The 20884-nt window shown below is 55.0% G+C and overlaps 2 protein-coding genes across 6 annotated transcripts; one reads left to right on the top strand and one right to left on the bottom strand.

Moving 5' to 3' along the window:
- Positions 1–1291: 1291 nt before the first annotated feature.
- On the bottom strand, positions 1292–5232 carry LOC135286153 (green-sensitive opsin). Its single transcript, XM_064399158.1, has 5 exons — positions 4713–5232; positions 2947–3115; positions 2512–2677; positions 2167–2406; positions 1292–2023 (listed from the first exon to the last, which is right to left on the bottom strand). The coding sequence occupies exons 1-5, from the start codon at positions 5071–5073 to the stop codon at positions 1892–1894; spliced, it is 1068 nt and encodes a 355-aa protein (XP_064255228.1). The 5' UTR covers positions 5074–5232; the 3' UTR covers positions 1292–1891.
- Positions 5233–6976: 1744 nt separating this feature from the next.
- LOC135286175 (promotilin-like) lies at positions 6977–20113 on the top strand. Of its 5 annotated transcripts, XM_064399185.1 has the most exons (6): positions 14710–14758; positions 15177–15377; positions 16520–16645; positions 17877–17999; positions 19114–19216; positions 19969–20113. In XM_064399185.1, exons 3-6 carry the CDS (start codon positions 16529–16531, stop codon positions 19974–19976), a joined length of 351 nt encoding a protein of 116 aa, XP_064255255.1. In that variant the 5' UTR covers positions 14710–14758; positions 15177–15377; positions 16520–16528; the 3' UTR covers positions 19977–20113. The 5 variants fall into 5 exon arrangements, with proteins under 5 accessions (XP_064255253.1, XP_064255257.1, XP_064255256.1 ...); XM_064399183.1 differs by lacking the exons at positions 14710–14758; positions 15177–15377 and adding an exon at positions 6977–7065; XM_064399187.1 differs by lacking the exons at positions 14710–14758; positions 15177–15377 and adding an exon at positions 7227–7405.
- Positions 20114–20884: the final 771 nt, after the last annotated feature.

Below are 20884 nucleotides of genomic sequence, written 5' to 3'. Positions count from 1 at the left end.
TAAATCCGTGTATTTATGGAAAAGTGGAAGGAGACAACTCCTGGGTGATTTTTCAAGGGGAACCTTTGAATGAGATGTTTTCTGCCAGGGAAGGGCTGGGTCTGTTGGGCTGGGTGAGGTTTGGGGTTTTGGTTGTCTGGTGCCTGCTCCTCCCCTGCTCCCATGGTTTGAAGAAATCAGTTCTGGGTTGGGTACGGGGCTTTGTAGGGAAGGAAAAAAAGCTCCTGGGATGGGCAGAGTGGCCACGAATCATTCAGCACGGCAGGAGTGCTGTGGGAGCTGCTCCAGGGCCACCCTGGCCAGGAGCCCCGAATTTGGGTGGGTGCAGAGACAGGAGGGTGCCTGGAGAGCTGGGGCTCATCCTTCCCCTCCCAGGCCTGGTGTTTTGGGGCAAAAAGTGCCTCCTACCCCTTCCTTCCCACGGCAGGGATGAGTCTGGGACTTCCCGCTGGTTTTGATGGCTTTGGACCCAAAAAGGAGGAAAACCCAGAGAGGGGAGGTGTGAGCTGAGCAGGGAGGGGAGGAGGGCGAGGTTCTGCCCCTGGGATCGCTCTCCGGCCGCTCCTGAATGAATTCACTGACACAGGGGACAATTTTTCCCTGATTCTGCCAATTCTGGCACCACGCTGCCTGGAAGGGCCCCACAGGAAGGGGAACTTGAACTCTGTGAGAAGCTCTCAGCTGAAGCTTTATTTAAGGCTACATGGGGAAATATTTAAATATTAAAGCACAAAAACCCCGGGCTGGGCAGCGAGGGCTGTGCCCTGTGTGTCTCTTTTTGCCTCTAAACACCTTTGGTGCTCCAGCTAATAGGGCTGTCACCTTGTGGGGATGGTGTCACCCACAGATCTCCCTTCCCATGGCTTTTGGGACAGCTGCAGGCTTGTGTCTCCAAGAGCAGCATGGTGTTCCCCCAGCTGGCCACCAGCATCTTGTCCCCACAGCCCAAGAGAAAGGACAAGCACTGAGCATCTGTATTTTCTCTGTGCTGCTTCTGTTTATTTCTTATTTTTTTAAAATCCCTACTCCTTGACTGCAGACGTCCTTGTGCTGCCATGAGATTATTTATTTATAAAATATGTACAGGAAAGCACTCGGGTCCCGGCCCCACCCTCCAAGGGTGGCCGTGCCTGTCCAGCCAGAGCAGAGGTGGAAGGGGAATTTCTCTGCTTCGGAGTGGGGAAGAGGAGGAGAAAGGAAAGAGCCGAGAGGGATAGAGATTTCAAAGGACGTGAGCAAATATTTACAGGTTCCAAGACAAAAAAAAATGTATCTACAGTGTTGTCTTGGGGAGAGAGGGAGCTGGGCTGGAAGCGGAGCCCGCTCGTGGCTCCGTTTGTTATATTGATTTATAGAGGCTGCAGGAATCGATTCCTGGTGGGAATCCCAGTGGGAGTGTAGCTCCAGAGAGCCCCGGGCTCAGGCCGTGGGGAGGGGCAGGTGGGGCCACCCCAGCCACGGGCCCTCTGCTGGGGCTTTGCCAGAATATTTAGATTTTTGCAAATGAGCCTGGATGCTCCTGGATGCTCCCAGGAGCCCAGGGAAGGGCGATGCTGGCGGGAAGCGGGATTCAGGCAGGAAAAGGTTTGGGGTCCCCATCAACTGCAGCTGTTTGAACTCGATGGGGACAGGTGGGGACAGTCCCCCAGAGGTGACGTGCTCCTGGGAGCTGGGCCACAGCTCTGGGCTCCCCAGGCTCGGAGTGGCAGAGCTCAGAGCACCACGTGTGGGTCCCCGTGGATGTGTGGGGTGGGGTCTGCACAGCTACAGCAGGACGGGCACAGCTAAATTCCCCTGCAGGGGAGGGGGCCGGGGCACGAGGGAGCGGCTGTGGGGCGTCTGTCTGGGTCCCCGAGCTCGGCAGGTCACCCCAGTTCAAACTGTCCATGCTCTATGCAGGTGATACTTGGCTGGAGGAGACGGAGGAGACCTCGGTCTTGCTCTGGGATACGGTGGAGGAGGTTTCTTCATCCCCAAAGGGGTTCTTGCCGCAGCAGATTGTGGTGATCATGCAGTTACGGAACTGGGGAGGGGACAGAAATGACAATGGTGGCACTGGGGGATAGCAGGTGCTACAGGATCAGGAGACCCTGGATGAACTGAGATCCAACCCCTTCTGGGAAGGAGCAACGTGCCCGTGGAGCCCCCAGCCCCAGGGTGTCTCACCTGTTTGTTCATGAGCACGTAGATGATGGGGTTGTAGAGGGAGGAGCTCTTGGAGAAGAAGGCAGGCACTGCCATCAGCGTGGCCGTGAAGTCGGCGCCCTTGTTGGTGAAGATCCAGAACGCCACCACGGCGTAGGGCGTCCAGGCCAGCATGAAGCCCAGCACCATGAGGATCACCATCCGCGTCACCTCCTTCTCCGCCTTCTGCGTGGTGGCCGATTCCTGCTGCTGGGCAGCTGCCTGTGCACACAGAGAGGGGTGAGGGGCAGCTTTCCACCCCCAGCCCACGTCCCCCGTCCTGCCCAAGCCACCCCCCTGTCCCCGTCAGTCCCCTCCGGCCGTTACCTCGCGGACTTTGCAAACGAGGCGCCCGTAGGAGAAGAAGATGATGACGACGGGGATGATGAAGTGGATGACGAACATGTAGAGCACGTAGGACTCGTTGTGGAAGTCGGGGTTGTGGGTGTAGTAGTCGGGCCCACAGGAGCACTGCATCCCCTCTGGGATGTACCTGGCAGGGAGAAAGGTCGGAATCTGCTCCGGGACCCTCCTTGGGGGCAACAGGGATGGAATTCCCTGAGGATGGGGGATGCTGGAAGGGTGGTACACGTGGTTTGGGTGCACTCAAGCATGCTGTGTCACCTTGTTGTGACACTCCCTCCCATGGGAACGGGACATTCATTTCCCTCCTCCGAGGCCAAGCACTTCCCTGTTGGTAGCCACCTGCTCTCCCTGCAGGGATGGAGGGATCCGGGGGCTGCTGGGGATCCCGGGGCTCACCTGGACCAGCCGAAGAGCGGCGGCGCGGCGCAGGAAATGGCCATGACCCAGGTGAAGGCGATGCCCATCATGGCGTGGCTGGCGGAGAAGCGGAAGTTGCCCATGGGCTTGCAGATGACAATGTAGCGCTCGATGGCCAGGACAACCAGGGACCACAGGGCGACCTGGCCTGCGGGGAGGAGAGGGAGAGCCCACGGAGTGGTCAGGGCCCCTCTGGGCTCCACCTTCCCTTGGTGCTTCCAGAGGAGAGCAGAGGGAGGTGGGGATTAGCGTGGGATAAGCAGCATCCTGCTAGAAAACTGGGAATCCTCCAGTGCAGAAGCTCTAGGAGCTGAGGGGATGCTGGGAGTGGAAGGGTTTAATAAATTAAGAACCAAGGGAGTGAATCCCACCTGGGCGTGGGGAAGCACAATTCCTGGCAATGCTGCCAGATGCCTCCAAACCTGTTGATTCCTTTAAATGTGCATTTCACGAGCCTTCTGCTGGCGCTGGATCAGGGGAGCTGCGGGGAGGGGGGGACTGTGTGGGTGGGAAACGTGCACATGTATTTATGAGGGATAATTAAACTTCAGGGGATTTGGGAGCGTTTAGTCGGTGCTGTAAGCCTGCTAATGCCCCCAGCTGTGATAAGCTGCTGATAACGACACCCTGTGCTGGGATTCGCTGGGGACCTGCTGCTCACACAGCCGCTGCTTCCCAGCCAACTTCCTTCCCTGGGAACAGGAGCCTCCTCCTCCTCCTCTGGGAGGCACAAACATTGGAAAGGCAAAATAATGCTGCCCAAGGCTCACTGAGCAGGGATGGAGCAGACTTTGGGATCTTCTGAGCCCAAAACCAAGCCTTTCCTCGCTCCTTGGCTTGGATCAGGGCATGCAGCTGTGCCTTTGGCAGAATATCCGTATTTTTAAAATGTGTATTTGCAGAGCAGCATCACTGTGGGAAATGGCACCGTTTAGGAGAAGGAAAGCTGAGCCCCTGTGGCGGCTCTGGGTCTCTCCAACAAGGCCTGGTGGCTGTCAGATCCATCACGAGGTGTGGCGTGGGCAGGGCTGGCTGTGTGGGCTGCGGCTGCCGAGTGAATTCTCCCTGTTTTTCTGCAGGGCAAAGTGTTGGCAGCACTCGTGTGTGTCCCTGAGAAATGCCTCAAGGAAAATCCCAAGGGCATCAAAATCTGGTGCAGTTGGGACAGAGCTGAGCCACCCTTGAGGAACCTGGGAACCAACCTAGGTCCTCCTCATCTTCCTTTTGCCCCTGGGTAAGCTCTGAGCCCTCTCATCTCTCCACACCTCTAGCTCTTCCGTGGAGTTCCCTTCCTGAGGGAATTCTCTTCCCTTTCTAAACCCTCAATTTCCCCAAAAAGGGAAGCCCTTGCGCAAAGGAATAATCATGGAATCGTGAAGGTTGGGAAAAGACCTCTAAGGTGGTCAAGTCCAAGCCTGTTCTTGGTCCGAGCTGCTTGGCGTTGATTTGGGAACACGCTGTGGCAGGTCTCTGGTAACCACCTTGGCATCATACCCCCAGTGACCAGCAGGGCCAGGTGGCCCCAGCCTAGATCCTGCAAACAAGAATCTCTTCCTTTCCCTCCCACCATGCCATGAAGGCTCCTTGCTATCAAGGTCAAACACGCAGAAATCTCTTTTCCTCCCCCATTTTAAGCACAGGTCAGGGGAACAAGGCTGCACACCCCAACAGTGCCATGAAGGGATGGAACCGGACTCCCAAAGCTCTGGAGAAGGAAGCCCCAAGCCCCCACTCCCATCCCTTACCTCCCAGGGTGGCAAAGAATCCCTCCACGGCGCAGCCGATGGGGCCGAACACGAAGTAGCCGTTCCAGGCGGTGTAGAAGGTGACGGTGAAACCAAAGCAGGCCATGCACAGGTCAGCCACCGCCAGGTTGACCAGGATGTAGTTGAGGGGCTGCCGCAGCTTCTTGTGCTTGAAGGTGACCAGGAGGGTGAGGAAGTTGATGGGGAAGCCGGTGGAGATGAGGAAGAAGATGTAGCAGCACACGAGGCGGTATTTCCAGGGCTCGGCCAGGTAGTACTGCGGGTACTCGAAGGGGCTCCGCACCACCCCCGTCTTGTTGGACATAGGCACGTAAAAATTGATCCCCTCCGTCCCGTTCATGCTGCCCTCGCTATGGGAGCTGCTCTGCCGGAGGGGTTTTCTGCAAGGAATTGCGTTCCGAGCCTGATAAATTAAAAAAAGGGAAGCCCCACCCCCTCCCAACGCGGAAAGTGCGCGGTGAGAGGGTTCCCCTCCAACCTGAAAGATGAATGAATTACAAGGAGCAGCAGAAGTTGAGGGGATGGAGGTGGTGCCCTGGCCTGCGCCGCGCCGGGGGCTGGCGGTGCCGCGCCCCGGGGTGGTTTTATACCCTCCGGCCTCCTCGAGGGAGGGGGGAGGCTGACGAGGGGCTCGGCTAACTTTGTGTGACAAGGGCAACGGGATTGAGAGGGGTTGATGGTTTAAGCACCCTCTAAGCAGCCAGTTGGCCCCAAAACCTGCATTAAAGCGTATTAATTGCCATTAAGTGTTTAATGTTGTTTAAGGTGTTGGGGGCAGGAAGGGATGGGGTGGGGAGCGCTTGGGAAGAGGGGCAAAGGTGGGAGGAGCAGGGGGGAGTTTGGGAGTGGCCGATGTGAAAATGGGCTGTTCTGGGGTCCACAGTGTGTCACAGGTTTGGGGTGTCCCTGGGTGGCTGAAGGACCCCGTGAAACCACTTGGGGAGTGGGGAGTGGCCAGCTCTGCCCCACTGACCTTGGGGAGGTCACTGGGGGAAGACTGGGCTGAGCTTTGCGGGTCTGAGCTGTTGGCTGGGCTCTGGTTCAGGTGCCTGGCTCTGTGTGGGGACTGCTGGGGTCTGCATCCCAAACCCAGGCTCTGCTGGCACAGCCAAGGGCCTGGAGCTGGGCAAAGTAGGAGGGGAAGCCACTTCCCGTCCCAAAGGTAATGAAGTTGGTAATTTTTTGGTAAATGTAGCATTTTGGGGCAGGGCTCTTGGCTGCGTGACCCTGATCACACCCCTGGTTGTGCCACAGGGCAAAGGAGAGCAAAGATGTCCTGAATTCCCTGCAGAGAGTGTGGAGAGACCAGCACAGCCCGGAAAAGGGAAAAGTTCCCTTCCATCTCTCCCCCTCTCTCTATGGGAGAGCCAGAGGGATGGAAGGGAGCTTTTCCCAGGCTCCCAGCACGGAGTGTGGGATCTCCATCCCAGCACACACGAGCCTGGGAAACCATTCCCAGCAGGGCCAGTGCCGACGCTCCATCTCATCCAAGTTCTGCTTCCCCATTTCTTCCTTCTGGGTCATGGGTGCTCCTTCTCCAGGGGACCTGCCTAAGGCGCCTTAGGGAAGCTCTGCCATTAATCCTGGGGATGTGGGGCGTTAAGGGAGCTGATCGGATAACGAGGTAAGCTGGGCCTCCTCCTCCTCAAGGCAGGGCCCATGGAAAAATCACCGTTGTCCCGTGGGATGAATGAGGGCTCCTGCACGCCCGGAGCGTCTCGAGCTGGAGGCTGGGAGCGGAAGGCTAAAGGGGTGTTGGCATGGATGGTGTCCTAATTCCTGACCCAGTGGGTGCAGAAGTAGGACGTGGTGCAGGGAAGTGGGTCAGGCCAGCCTCAGGTGCCCCGGGACGAGGGCTCCCCACGGGAGGGATGTGCCTCTTGGAATTGTCACACCATGAAACCATCAGGCACCAAATTCCTGGTCCAGGTCTTGCTTGAGGGGATGAGGGGCAGGTGGAGGAGTCCCATGGCCCTGCTTCTCACAGAGCTTTCCCTGGAGGAATTTCCTGCCTCTCCTGGCCACAGTCAGGCTCCAGATGTACAATTTGGCACATTGTTGCAGAGTGAGGTGAATATCAAAGGAGATCGCAGAAATTCTAATGCACAAAACCAGCTGTGCATCCATCTCAATTCCAGTGTGCACCTCCCAGCTCCCATGGGGGAAAGCAACTCCGTCCAGCTCCAGTATTTCACTGTGGTTGCCCACCTTCAAAAGAGAAAGCAAGTCTTCAGCTCCAAGATTTCACTTCAAAAACATTCAGGCCTCGCTGCCAGTGCCAGCAGCATCCCAGAGTTCTGGTTCTTCTCCAAGGCTTTGCATGTGGACAGAGGTGCCCCATGGGAAAGTTAATTGTCACATCCCATCCCTTCCTGGAACCCCTCTGGAGTGTCCTGCCCTCTTCTAAAGCCAAGAGTGGTGCAAAGGAAGCTGTGAAGGGAAGAGGGACACTGAGTCTGGGTGCTGGGGGAACACTCAGCTGCACTTTTTTGGGAGAGGGACCTTTCCTGGCTCAGCAGGCCCTCTCCACTCACCCTGGCAGCTGAGTGTGGAGGAGATTTGGCTCCAGGGGTGGTCCCCAGACCCCTTTCAAAGGGACAACTGGACTGAGAGGGTTTCAACCGACCTGGACCAGGCCCTTCCCCTTTTTTTGGGAGCTGCCTGTGGAGCAGGTAAGCCTGAGCCACCTGTGCTTTGGAAGAGGGCTGTCCCCTCCCAGCTGTCCTCAGGGACCTGTCCCCTGGGGTCACTGCCCCGGGGCTGGTGGATTTAGAGCTCTGGGCAGGTCAGCAGAGCCGGAGCAATGGCCAAGGCCTCGAGTCAACCCAGAGCAGGGAAATGACACCGCTGAGGGTGGCTGGTCCCTCCAGGACGTGTCCTGAATGCAACCTCAGCTCCTGCTGCAGCCCTGTCACAGAGATGGCTTTCGTTTGCTGTCTCTTAGCAGGGAAAGTTTATGAGCTGCTCTCTCTCCAGGAGAGCTCCCGGTTGTTTTCTGTGCTGACTCTACAACAGCAGCAAATTCCAGGCCCTGCCTAATGCGGGAGGAGAGCTTTGCTGCTCTGTGTTTGTCCCCAAGAAAAGGCTTTTCTTGCCCCTTGCAGGTTTTCCTGCTTTGAGCTGGGATTGTCTCTCGCTCATTGTTTGTTGGCGCGCGGCGTGACGGGGCCCTGAGCTGCTCTGGGCTTTCATGTCCTGTGTAAAGCAAGGGATGATAATTATAATCAAATAACCGGCTTGCACAGAGCCGACACGCCTGGTTCGCAGGGATCAGCGACAGGCAGAGCTCACACGGGGAGGGGGCTCCTGGAGCCCTTTGTGGTGCCCATCCCCAGCCCTGCTGGGCACAGGAACCACAGGCAAGGGGTACCCAGGGAACACCTGGCAGAGCAAGGTGGAGGGAAATGCAGGAGCACAACAAATCAGTCATGAAGGGAACATCTGTGCTGAGCTCCTGGTGCTGGGCTGACGCACGGCCCCGTGAACCCCGGCTGTGAGCGCAGCTCTGCACGGCTGAGCTCACTCCTGTGCCTCTGGCTGGTTTTATAACCAGTGCTGCCCTGAATCTCCCTCCTGTGGGGGTTCATTCCTCCCCACAGGGCAGGGAAAGAGGGAGGAACGTGCCTCTGGGTGCCCTGGGAAGACCCTGTATCACATAGCAGCCACCCAGGGCCGCGGCGCTGAGCCGCTTAGGCCGGGCTTGTGAGCTCCCTCACCAGGAAAGGGGTTAAGGCAAGATAAAGCCACGGCGTTATAGAGACCATATGGAGGGGAAGAAAACCCTTTATCCTGTAATTGGATTCGCTCTGCGCTGGAGGTGAGGCTGAGTGGAGCTGACAGGCCGTGATGGGCGAGGCGCTGCCAGCCGCCCGTCCAAAGCAGGATGTGTGTGCACAAACTTGTAGATCAATCCATTAGAGTGGATCAAATAGATTTAAACGGGTGGCAGGGAGAAGGAGGACACTGATGTATTTACAATTGGGTTTGCTGGGCCGGCCCTCCCCCAGCAGGGATTACCTGGCCATGGCTGGTGGCTCTGTGGCTCTGTGGCCATGCCCTGGGCACCCACCCAGGGCAGGGGCTGGGGGTGCACGGGGAGGTGAGTTTGCTTTTGTCCCAAAAAATAAGAGTGCACAGCAGGCTGTCTTTTGTCTTTCATGCACAAAATTTGAGCAGGAGGGACCTCAGCTCCCATTTTCCATGCGGGTTCTCCATCTCCATCCTGCTCAGGCTCTCCCCCCAAGCCATAAAGCAGCTGGGATGTGGGGAGAGCTCCCCCACATATCTTCTCCTGATATTTGCACGCTCTGTCAGCTCCCAGCCTTTTCCTCCCGCTGCTGATCCAGGTAACGTCTCTCCAAGCTCTGCAGGATTTCCTTGCAGAGACAGGCACTCTTTGGGCCCTGTCATTTCCCTGCCAAGGAGCTGAGCAATCCCGGCTCAGCTGCGAGCCTGCTCCGCTCCGTGTGGTGCTGTCAACGCTTCTCCCTCGGTGACAACCCGGGGCTGTGGCAGAGTGGGCAGGTGTGCAAGACATTCCCTCGGCCCCAGGCGAGGAGCAGCTGGCACAGCCAGCAGATCCTGGCAAAGCTGGCAGATCCCAGCACAGCCGGAAGATCCCGGCATAGCCATCAGATCCCAACAGCTCCGGAAGATTCCGGCAGCTCCATCAGATCCTGGCACAGCTGGCAGATCCCAAAAGCTGTGGCAGATCCCAGCACAGCCAGCAGATCTCATCAGCTCCATCAGATCCTGGCACAGCTGGCAGATCCCAACAGCTCTGGAAGATCGCGGCAGCTCCAGCAGATCCCAGCAAAGCCAGCAGATCCCATCAGCTCCAGTAGATCCCATCAGCTCCAGAAGATCCTGGCAGCTCCAGCAGATCCTGACAGCTCCAGCAGATCCCATCAGCTCTGGCAGAGCTCCCATGGCTGTGCCCATAGCAAATCATGCTCTGCCAGGGGTGACAGCAAAAACACCGCTCTGATCTCCCTGCCTGGCAAACTGGAACCAGTCAGGATTTTGGTCTGGTTTCTGGGCTCTCTGAGGGTTAGACAGGAGTTATCACGGGAGTTACCAGGGTTCTGTGTTCAGCTCTCCTCCTTTGCCTGACATGGGGCAGGTGCTTGACTGCAAAGTCAGAGAGGCAAAGGAAAGGCTTTTCCCAAATTCCCGAGGGATGCACAGGCACAGCACCCCCCCGCCCTGCAGTGTCCAGTGTCCACTTGAGGCTGGCTGAGCAGCCAGGAAAGGGGGTTCAGGCACACAGAAATAATCCAGCTCTTTTATTTTTAATTTGTAAATCTCATTTGAAGTGGAATCCTGTTACTCCCGAGGGCCTTGTTGTGACTGCTCATGGGCTTCCACAGCGCTGCTGTGAACGTGCTGCTTCGTTTTGTCATAACTGGGTCAATTTATTTTATTTTTTTTTCTTTCTAATACAAACCCTTAGTTTTCTCAGTGGAAGTCTGGAGCCTGCTGTGACATGGGCAGCTGGGTTATAATCTTATGGGAATCAGCACGGAGGAAATTTGGGGGTTGCCTGCTTGTTTCCTCTTTCCAGCAGGGCTGCTCCCTGCTGCCTGGCTGGGCTGGCTCCTCACTCCAACATCCCCAGGAGCAGCCAAACTGGTGTCCCAGCTCCCAGAAGAGCCACATCCCGGCAGTGTTCCTCCCTCAGCCAGGTGCAGAGCCCCATTCCTGCCTCCTGCCCCATTCCAAGGCCCCAGCTCCTCTCGGTGGTGGCCGCGTGTCCTGCACCATGATTCATTCTTGCTGTCCCTGCTTTAAAGCCTTTTAGGGATTTGCTCCAGACCAAATGTGTCCATCCTCTCTCTCCCTGTGCCCTTCATCCTGTAATTGGATTCATTTCCTCCATCCAGCCCAGGCCTGGCTGCTCCCCATCCCTTTATGTAACAGCTCTGGCCGTGCCACTCTGGGCTTGACCCACAGCCACTGACAGCAGTGCAGCGTTTGCTGCATCCCGTGAATGTTGAATCCCATACTGGACATTTTTTAGGCAATCTGCTCCCTTTTCCCTCTCCTATGGGATGTGGGCTCTGTGTGGCTCGTGCTGCAGCTCCATCCCAGCAGGATCCCTCTGAGCCCCTGCAGCTCCTGCTCCAGGGAGCCAAAAACCCAACAGCCCCGTGCAGGGGAGCAGGGTTGTCTGGAGAAACGATGCATTTCCCCACCCCTTTCATTAATATTTATTCTCCTTAATTCCCAATCTTTACTGTTTAGCCCTCTAAAGCCTTTGTGGTTGAGAGGCTTTCGCTGAGGTTGCTGTTCCACACCTAAGCAAAATATCCACGGATTAAAGGGGCATTTTATCAAAAGTGAGCCCTGTGCTGGGATCAGGCCTGGCTGCACAGGCCCCGAGGCTCTGCAGATCTTTCTGCTGCTGTCACAATTTTCCATTCTGTTTGTGCCATATCCCAGCTGGATGGATGTGCTGCAGTTCCTCTCCCCAGTCTCTCCCGGGATTCTTTGCCCAGGAGCTCATTGACCTGCCACATGAGTCTCTTTTTCACCCTGAAGCCATCCAGCTCTGCCTCCTTGTTCCTCCCAGGATGAATTGGTGCCTTGAGAGCCAGAACCCTTCTCCTCTGTGGCAGATAAATGGCCACTGATTGCTGAGAGGTGCTGGGATGAACAGGGGGACTCCAGTGAGAGCACCAATAAATCCTGGGAATCTGGCATCATCCAGTCCTGGGAAATCTGCTGGCACGATGCTGGACCCCTTCTGTCCCCTTTCTTCTTTCTTTCCCTCCTTTTATTCTCCCCATAATTATTTTCCCTGCTCTTCTTTCCCTCTCTTTTTTTCCCTCCTCTTCTTCCTCCACAATTGTTTTCCTTCCCTTCTTTCCCTGCTCTTTTCTTTCTTTTCTTCTTCTTCCTTCTGCTTGTTTCCCCTGCTCTTCTTTCCTCCCTTCTTCGTTTCTTTCCCTCCTTTTATCCTCCCCCTACTTGTTTTCCCTGCCCTTCTTTCCCTCTCTTTTTCCCCCTCCTTTTCTTTTCCCCCAGTTGTTTTTCCTGCCCTTCTTTGTGCTCCTCTTCTTTCTTTCCCTCCTTTTCTTCCCCTCCAATTATTTTTCCTGCCTTTCTTTCCCTCCTTTTCTCCCCCCAGCTGTTTTCCCTGCCCCTCTTTCCCTCGATGTGCCCAGGAGTGGCCGCTGTCCGTGGTGAGCACGGGCAGATCCCGGTGCTTGGATCTCTCTCCCTCCTCCCCTTTCCCACCTGCCTGCAGCGATCCCAGCCTTACCTGAGCCCTCCACCTGCCCCAGGCTGGATTTTCATCCTGGGAGCAGGGCAGGGATGTCTTTAGCTGAAATCTGAGTGATTTCCCTGCCTCTGAGCTTGGCTGGGCTCTCCCATCCCCTGCCTGGGGTGACAGCACCCCAAAAGGACAGTGGGGTGCCCAGGGATGTCACCCAGCCCCACGGGACAAACCAGTCACCTCCCCTCCTGGGTGTGAGGCTGCATTTTGTACCGTTCCTAAAAATATTCCTGATCCCTCAAGTGAAAACCGGGTGGCTCGGATTTGAAAAGCAAAATGGGAACAGCTGAGCTGCATCCCATCGTGTTTTCTCACCTCCTCTCCTTTCTCTCTTCGCTTCTTCCAGATCGGGGAGAGGGTGGCAAAGGAGTGACCAAAAATGTAGAGAAACCAGGCAATGAAACATTTTTCTCCTGTTTATTTCTTTCCTTATTTGAGAGATGAGAAAGTTTTCATAAGCCCAGACATTTATTTTATTAGAAAAAGGGATTTTTAAAAATGTTTTGGTATTTTTTTAATCCCAGTGAAAGAGGATTGTTATGGGATAGGATGTTTTGGTCAGTGCCTGTCCTTGTAGAGAAGCCAAATCCACCCAGGCTCTGTCCAAAAAACCATTTTCCCTCTCTTTTATTCTTTCATGGAAAACTGAGGCAACAGGCAGAATTTCCCCAGTTTTGGGGTGCACAGGTCACCTCAGAGCTGGTTTCCAGAGAGGCTCTGGTGTGCTGCTGGCACAGGCAGCTCGTTCTGCCCCTTGTTCCTTGGCACTGCCAGGCCCAATGGACTGCACTCCACCGCCAGTTTCCTGGGAAAACGACTCCCAGTTATGCCAAACGTTTCACTTTCAGAACAAGCAGAACTGCACTCAAACCTGTCTTGCACATCGTGTTTCTGTTGAGCCTCCAACCTCTGCTGCCACTTGGCACCGCAGCCCAAAGGGGAGTTCTGGGGGCTGCAGGTTGCAAACAGTGCCAGGGATGCAGCAGGATGGAATTTTGGAATTACAGCGCTGGCAGGGAGACCTCCAGCTGGGACTTTTTATTTTCATTTATCCTTGTTTTGCAGCCAGGATGTGCCAAAAGCTGCTTTTATGGACTGGGCCAAGCCTGAGGCAGGAGGTGCCTGTTGCTCCCACCTGCCCTGGCACTTCCAGACCTGGAGTCACATCCTTTATTTTCAGCTCCACGATTCCTTCCTGTCGGAGCAGTCTCGCATAATTAAGAGGTGAAGCTGGCAGGCTGCATGCAGCTAATACAGATATGATTAATTTTCATCCCTGTGTTTGATTTGGAAGGTTGTCCTTCCCCAGGCAGAAGGCTCCATCCCAGCTGGATGGAAAGCTGCCAGCCTGACGCGTCTTGGAGGGACAGTGGGACAAGGCACGGGGAAGTTTAGTGCTTTGGAAAAGTGACCTTTCTTGGTAACTAATTTGTCACTTCCCAGCACCATCTGCTGACTCGTCAGCTGCATCCATCATAACCATGCGAAGAAAAGGACTGGAAAAGTCAATTAAAATGGCAATTGGATGGGGTTTGTGCTAATTGTTTAGGGAAGGGAGGGGTCACCCCACGCCGTGTGGGTGACATCCTTTCCATCACCCCCAGCCGCATTCCCAGGGAGGTTTCCAGGGAGCAAAGCTGTGCTGGAGTCTCTGGGACCTTTCCACTGCCCAGGGGGTGATAAGCTGGGGAGGATGCCCAGGGATCCGGGAAACACCTGAGTGTTGGACGCGAGGTTTTTCAGGAGGGCTCTGTCCCAAATCGAGCGTTATTGACAGCTGTGACAGCAGCAGGTCCCTGGTGACACTGCTGTGCCCGTGTCCTATTGACTGGCTGCGATGGGGCCAGGTGAAAACAGCATTCCCAGGTGACAAATGGCATTCCCAGGTGACATTCCCAGGTGAGAAATGGCATTCCTGGGCTGGGCAATCGCTGTTCCCGATATCCCTCCAGGGCAGGCAGGAATGCTCCCTGCTCTCCCAGCCCATGGAGCCCGTGCATGCAGGAGGCTTTCATGGATTCCCAGCTCGTTTTTGCCTCCTGCTCCTCGCCTGGCTGCTCCCAGACTCCCTCAGGAGCAGCACCAGGATGTGCCTGGCCTGATCCCAAATCCTCTGGCATCAGCTCCTGGCTGATGGTGCCGGGAGGGCACGGATGAGTTCTTGCACAATTCCCTCCCCTCTCAGCACCTCGTTTGTCTGGAGAGGGATGACAGTGCAGGGTTTGTGTTCCCAAGGGGATCAGTGTGCCAGGCTCCGTGAGGATGGGAGAAGGAGCCACTTGAAGACTCAAAGTGGCAATTTTGATATTATTGTGATTTGCAATTACAGTAGAAATAGAATTGACACAGGTGTCGTAGTGCTGGGACATTCACATCCTAAAAAACTCATTCTGCAGTCTCGGTGTCTAGAAACACAAGCCAGGAGGGAGGAATTTCTCTTAGATGGAGAAACTGAGGCAGCAACTGATCTGCCTCAGCTGTGGGACCAGCAGGAATAGCTGAAGGACCTGGGGAGGGAGCAGAGGGGATCTGCCTGGAAACGAGAAACTCCGAAAACTCCAGTGCAGATAACATTCCCTGCCTGGGAAAGCCGTTTCCATGCAGGCCAGGCAGCAGGACAGGGTCACAGGTGAGTGGCTGCCGTGCCTGGATGGGTTTATAAAGGGAGGAGAAGCAGCAGGAGCATCCAGGTGTGACAGGAGGGAGAAGAGCTCCGACCTCCAGCGTCCTGTGGCTGCACTCCCAGGTAGGTCTTGGCACAGCAGAGCCAGCTCAGAGGAAGAGGAGGGAACAAAATCGATGCTGAAACAAGGGGGAAGGTGCTTTTCCTTCATCCCCAGCACAGGAACACCGATTCCAGCAGCTTCTGCCTCCTGTGGGCACCTGGCAGACACTGGGCACTGCCACAGAGCTGTGGGGAGCCCTGGTGCCCTCTGAGCCGGCAGAAAATGACCCTCAGACAGGTCCCAGTGCCAGGAATAGATTTTCCTGGATTGGAAAAGGATTTTCCTGTCCTGTCACTGTGCCAGCTGCCCACCCCTCCTGCCCCTACGCTGGCACTTGACTGGGTTTTGGGGGGTGAGCAGAGCTGTCCCAGCCCTGTGTGCCCACAGTGCTGATGCTGAACTCGGGATCCTTCTGCTTTTTTTCTTTTCCCTTTGGAGCTGGGAAGCAAATCCACCAAGTGCTGTCTGCCTGGAGAGGTGCTGAGCTGGAGATCTGGGGGTCCTGCTTGCCAAGCAAGGGAGGCTTTCAGCAGGGCTCTTTCTGAGAGGAGAGGTCTGTGTGGGTGTTTTTCTGGGAGAAGAAGGAGAGAATCAATTCCCCAAAGGGATTAGCCAAGAAGAGATGAAGGAAGTGACTGGGTAAATTTTCTTTGTATTCAGCAGTATTTTATTTATTTATATATTTACTGCAGTGATAGAACAAATGAAAAAGCACCAAAGATTGATGCTGCTGAGGTTGCATTGCAAGGGCAGAGCCTGAGAATTCCTGCCTGGATCCCTGCAGGAAACAGGGCTGGGACACGCTGGGATGTCCCAGGGCAGGAGGTGGCTCTGGTGGCCCAGTCTGGGTGGGCAGGGGGAGATGGCACCAGTCCAGTGCCCAGGGAAGGGAGAGGGGAGGACGTGACTGACAGGTGCTATGGAAAGGGAATATTTATGAACTTCCACTGGCCCTCGGTTCAATACCAGCTAATATTTATGGGAAATCTAATTCAGGAGTCAAATCTAACTTAACAATGTCTTCTCAATAATGTCCAAACCAAGAGGTTGCTGAAACTAATTAAGGATCAGGCTCCAATCAGGTGGAGAAGTTAAGCTGTAGGACCAGACTTCATTAAGTCTGTCCAGAGAGAATATTTTAATATTTAAAGAGAACATTCAATGTATACATAAGTCCTTTCCTGACGTGAAGTCACAGTTAGATCACTTCAGAGGTGGTTTTTAAAGCCCTTTATTCCGGGCTCAGACAGAGCTGGGCTGGAAAATGCTTTCCCCATTTCCCTTGGACTCAATGAGGCTTTTTAAGAGATCCACTCCACTCAGGAAGGTTTCCAGTGGCGAGGAAAATCAAAACAAAAATTAAAAAAACAGCTGTTTGAAGGGTTTTCTCTTTGCAGCATCTCTGTCTGCCGTGCTGGCACTGGGATTGATGGGTTTGCTCTGGATGTGTTCAGGTCTTAAACCAACACAGCTGCAGGGCTGAGGCTCGAGGACTCAGGGAGGCTTGAGCAGTCCTGAAGGGCTGGGCTTGAAATCCCTGGAGATGTTGCTCAAGAACAAATCTGTTTACACAAACAGCTTTGAGAAGAGAATTGTCAGTCAAGGCACTTCTATTCTCAGGCAAGGCACTTCTATTCTCAGCTCAGGAGCAACTGGAAGAGTAAATATCCCTCAGGTGGGCTGGGGCCGAGCTGGGCTGCAGCTGGTGCAGAGCCAAAGGCGTTTCTGGTCACACGTCCCCTCCATTCCTGCCCCGGTGTCTCCTTCCCTGTGTTGTGCAGGCTCTCAGGATGGTTTCGAGGAAGGTGGTGGCCACTTTGCTGCTGGTGTCCCTGCTGTCCGTGCTGGCTGAGCAGACCCAAGGCTTCATGCCCTTTTTCACCCAGAGTGACTTCCAGAAAATGCAGGTAACCCCTCTGGAATGAATAAACCAGGAAAGGTTTATTCCTGCCCTCATCCTCCAAACTGCAGTGCACGCCATCAACAGGAGACACTCTGATCTCCTTCTCCCAAAATCCACGGCGCTGGGGGGAGGCAGAGGGAATTTTTAAGTTGTGATTTAGAAAGGAAGAGCCTGGACCCCCCTACCAAAGGTGTGCCACACCTGTGGGGGTGTCACCTGCAGTCCCTGCGGGTCCTTTCCCCTTCCTGGTGCTGGAATTCTTCCAGAGCAGCTGCAGCCTCCCATCAGCTCAGTGATGGCTCTTTTGTTGTAACAAATAATTAACCATCCCCCGGCTGGTTGTCACCTCTGGGACGTGCCGAGAGAACGTTTTTCCTTTTGAAGTGAAACAAATACCGTTGAAAGGTGTCAGGCAGGCTCAGAGACGGCAGCTTCTGAAACGCAGCCCCAGCGAGCTTCCCCCGCGCTGCCGAGCCCCTGGATACCGGGAAAAATCCCATTTCCAACACCTACCCCTGGATAACAATTGCTTTTTGTGGGGAGCACAGGCATTCTGCAAAGTCCTCGAGGAGGATGGGGACCCACATGGGCTGTGTTTGTACCCCACAGCCCTTGTAGCACCATGTCTGCCACAGCAGGGATTGGGAGTTTCTGGATGAACAAAGGGGAAATCTGTCCCTGCTCCTCACCTGCTGGACACTGAGCATGGCCTGTGACATATTTGACGTGTCCTGATGTGTCTGTCATATTCCAAAGCTTTTTCCAGAGGGTCCTGAAGGCAACTAAATAAATGGGGATAGGCTGACATGACAAACCTGCAGGAAGGCTGGGAAAACGTGACCTCTGCTCCTGCAGGGCTCGGCTCAATTTCCTTGCAGTGCTCCAGCACAGACCCAGGCCAGGCTCTGTGGGACAGCTGGGGAAGGTCCCAGTGCTGTCAGCTCCTGTGGGAAGGTCCCAGTGCTGCCAGCTCCCGTGTCCTCCTGACAGGGTTCCCCCACCACACGTGGCTCCTGTTTACTGCAGACCTTCACACCCTGCCCCGTAACCTGACCTCGCCCCCAGCACTGCTGGATTTCAGTCCCCAAAGGCCACCAGGGCACAGCAGATGGGCCCTTCCCGGGAGGATTCCACCTCCTCACTGGTTCTGTGCCCAGCACTGTTGGGACAGCATGGAGTGGGTTTGCTGCTGACCCCAGCATCACCGACTGCCCCCTCTGCTCTCTGCCCCGAAGCTGCAGGAAAAGGAGAGGAACAAGGCAGGGCAGAAGAAATCCCTGAGCTCGCTGCAGCAGCTGGAGGAGGAAGGTTTCTCTGAGCAATCTGGTGTGGATGTCAATGCAGCCAAGACCCTCCAGGTATGTGGAGCCATTTGACTCTGAGGAGCCCAAGAGGACGTGCAGGGGACAAGGAGTCCAAGAGAGGTCCTCTGTCAGCCTGCCTGCTTACATCAGAGAGAAGTTTTAGCTCCACTCAAAGTTATCTTGGTCGTTCAGCAGCCAGGTCACCCCTGAGACCCAACAGCTTCTCCCTGAGGAAGATGGGAACAGCCTGAGGTCTGTGCCAGGCAGTGAAGCCCAGCAAGGTGCAAGGCAGGAACTCCCAGTTCTGCTTCAGCTCTTGCTCGGTGTCACCTCTGACCCCACAGTTCTCTGCACTGGAGAGGCCTTATTTAAAAACTTGGGCTCCAAGTCTGTACACAGAGCAGAAAATGGGCAATTTTAGGGATTGAAGTGCCAGGCTAAGCCCTCAAAGGCAGACTTACCTGGTGAGTCAAGTCTGAAAATTGTGCTTTGCCACTTGAGCACAGGGAACAGCCACTCCTGCAGGGAGCTCGGCCATTCTCTGCCAGCAAAAGGAGGGTGCAGGTCCCCCTAAACAGGGACAGACCCCATGGGACAGACAGCAGGACCAGCCAGGCTGGAATTTGGCCAAGGCACAGCTAAATGTGCAACTCCTCCCGCACTCGTGATGCACCAGCACTCGGTAACAGGTTTAAACAGCAAAATGCCCAGTTCAAAGTGTGAAATTGCCAGCACATCCCCTCAGCTGGCAGCACCAGCACAGAGCTCTTTGCTTCAGGCACAGCTGGCTCCAAGAGCAGCAGGCTGGAGCAGGACCACAGCTCGGCCTCAGCTGTTGCTAGGGCAGGAGCTCTGCAGCTCAGGCTGGAAGGGTCGATGTGCCACACAGTGGAGGATTAGAGGGTTCAGAAATTATTTTCTTTGCATCCCTGCTGCCAGGAGGTGCCTTTATCTGGATTTCTGAGCCAGCCCACGGGTTATGCAACAGCGCTCTGAACGACTCAAGAGTGTGTTGCCATCAAAATGTTGCTTTTCCCCATATGAGGCTCGTCCTCTTCCCTCCAAATCCTAAACCCTTCACTAACTCAGTCCAAGTGGGGTCAAAGCAAACCTCCCTCCCTCTGCTCCCCTCACCTTTTTGTTCTGACTTCTCTGGTTTCCTCCACAGCAAGCCCTTCCTGTCAGAGCTTGGCTCACCCCAAGGCAGCTGGAAAAATACCAAGATGTCCTGGAGAAACTGCTGGCAGAGCTGTTACAGGACACCCCAGATGGTACTGTCAGAGGGTTGATTTCTGCCTTGGGAATTCTGCCTTTCCTTCTTCTCACCAGCTCATCAGCACAGAGATATTTATATTCCCCAGAAGGGTTTTTGTGTCATGTTTGCTCACTTTGTGGAGCCCTCAGATCCCAACTGTTCCCGTGTGCACCTTTCTGGGAAGGTTATTCCCTCGTAAGGTGCTGCCCAGAGCTGATATTGACTGGAAGCAGCAGCACAGCCCTTCCCAGCAACTCTGTTTGCCACTTCCCTGCTCCTCCTTCTCCCAAAAAGTCCTCAGTCTCCAGGGAACAATTTCCAGCAGAGCTTATAACAGCAACTGTACCTGTGAGGCAGCTCAGCATGTGCAGCCAGCTTGGAACACCTCGCTGCCTGCACGGGGGCTTAACACTGCCACTTAATTACACTGCAATTTGCTGCAAATCCTCCTTTTCCTTTGGGAAATGGTGTGTGGGAATTGCAGCAGCAAAGATCCAGGGGCAGGTTGTTGTGCAGCCCTTCCTGCCTGCAGGTTGAGGGATGGTGGGATGGTGCTGTCCCTGTGCCTTGGCCTTTTCTGGGATGTTTAAGCCCAGGAAAGGGGGTCCTGCTCTCCCTGTGGGATTGCTCTGCTCTGCCTGTGCTCATCCCAGTTTGCCTCCGAGCTTTCAGCTGGGGAGCTGAGGAGGAGGAAACAACACATAAAGCTCTGGAAAGACTGAGTGCCAGATTTAAGGACACTTGTGCTTTTCTCTCTTTTCTATTTAGCTGACTGATATCTGCAGGATCAGAAGAGAAAGTGCTGGAGCTGCTCAAGCTGAAAGACTCCACTTATGTAAACGAAATTTGTGAGAGAGATTAACAAAATCTGAGGTGAGACAATAAATGTGCAACGTAATTAAAAGGAGGATTTGTGTCTTCTGTCCTGCAAGCCTCTCAAGCAGATGGGGAGTGCCCAATGTGGGAAAGAAGAGAGAGGAAAGGCTCCAGGTTTTGGAGAACACCCCTGTTTTCCTGAGCACTGCTCTGAGAGTCCTGTGAGGAGCTGAGGGAGCTGGGAAGGGTTTGGAGAATCCTGAGGGGGCTGGGAAGGGGCTCAGCCTGGAGCAAAGGAGGCTCAGGGGGAATTTGTGGCTCTGCACAACTCCCTGCCAGGAGGGGACAGCCGGGGGGGATTTGGGATCTGCTCCCAGGGAACAGGGACAGGAGGAGAGGGAACGGCCTCAGGCTGGGCTGGGGAGGCTCAGGGTGGACATCAGCAGGAATTTCCTCCTGGAAAGGGCTGGAAGGGGCTGCCCAGGGGGGTTTGGAGTGCCCGTCCCTGGAGGTGGCACTGAGTGCTCAGGGTGGGGATTGGGCACAGGTTGGACTTGATGATCCTGGAAGGATTTTCCAACCTCAAGGGTTCTGAGATTCTGTGAAAGTGTCTGGCAAAGCCTGAGGAATCAATCTTTGAGGAATATTAAATCTTAGCCCTTCTTTTCAGCAATAAAGGAAACTGAGGCAAACCTTTACCCGATCTCCTGGTCAAACTGGTGACACAAGGGGGGACCTGGGTGTCCCTAACTCAGTTCCCTGCTCCAGGAGGGTGCTCTGGCACATTCCCACACTGCTGGGGAACGCAGGAGCCCTGATGGGCAGCCTCTCCCTGTGCCCAAAATCCACCAGCACAGTGAGGAGCAGC

The sequence above is a fragment of the Passer domesticus genome, chromosome 25 (genome assembly GCF_036417665.1).
Source record: "Passer domesticus isolate bPasDom1 chromosome 25, bPasDom1.hap1, whole genome shotgun sequence".
NCBI classification, from domain to species: Eukaryota; Metazoa; Chordata; class Aves; order Passeriformes; family Passeridae; genus Passer; species Passer domesticus.
The sequence above is the reverse complement of the archived record's forward strand: the minus strand, read 5'-3'. Positions and strand labels throughout refer to the sequence as shown.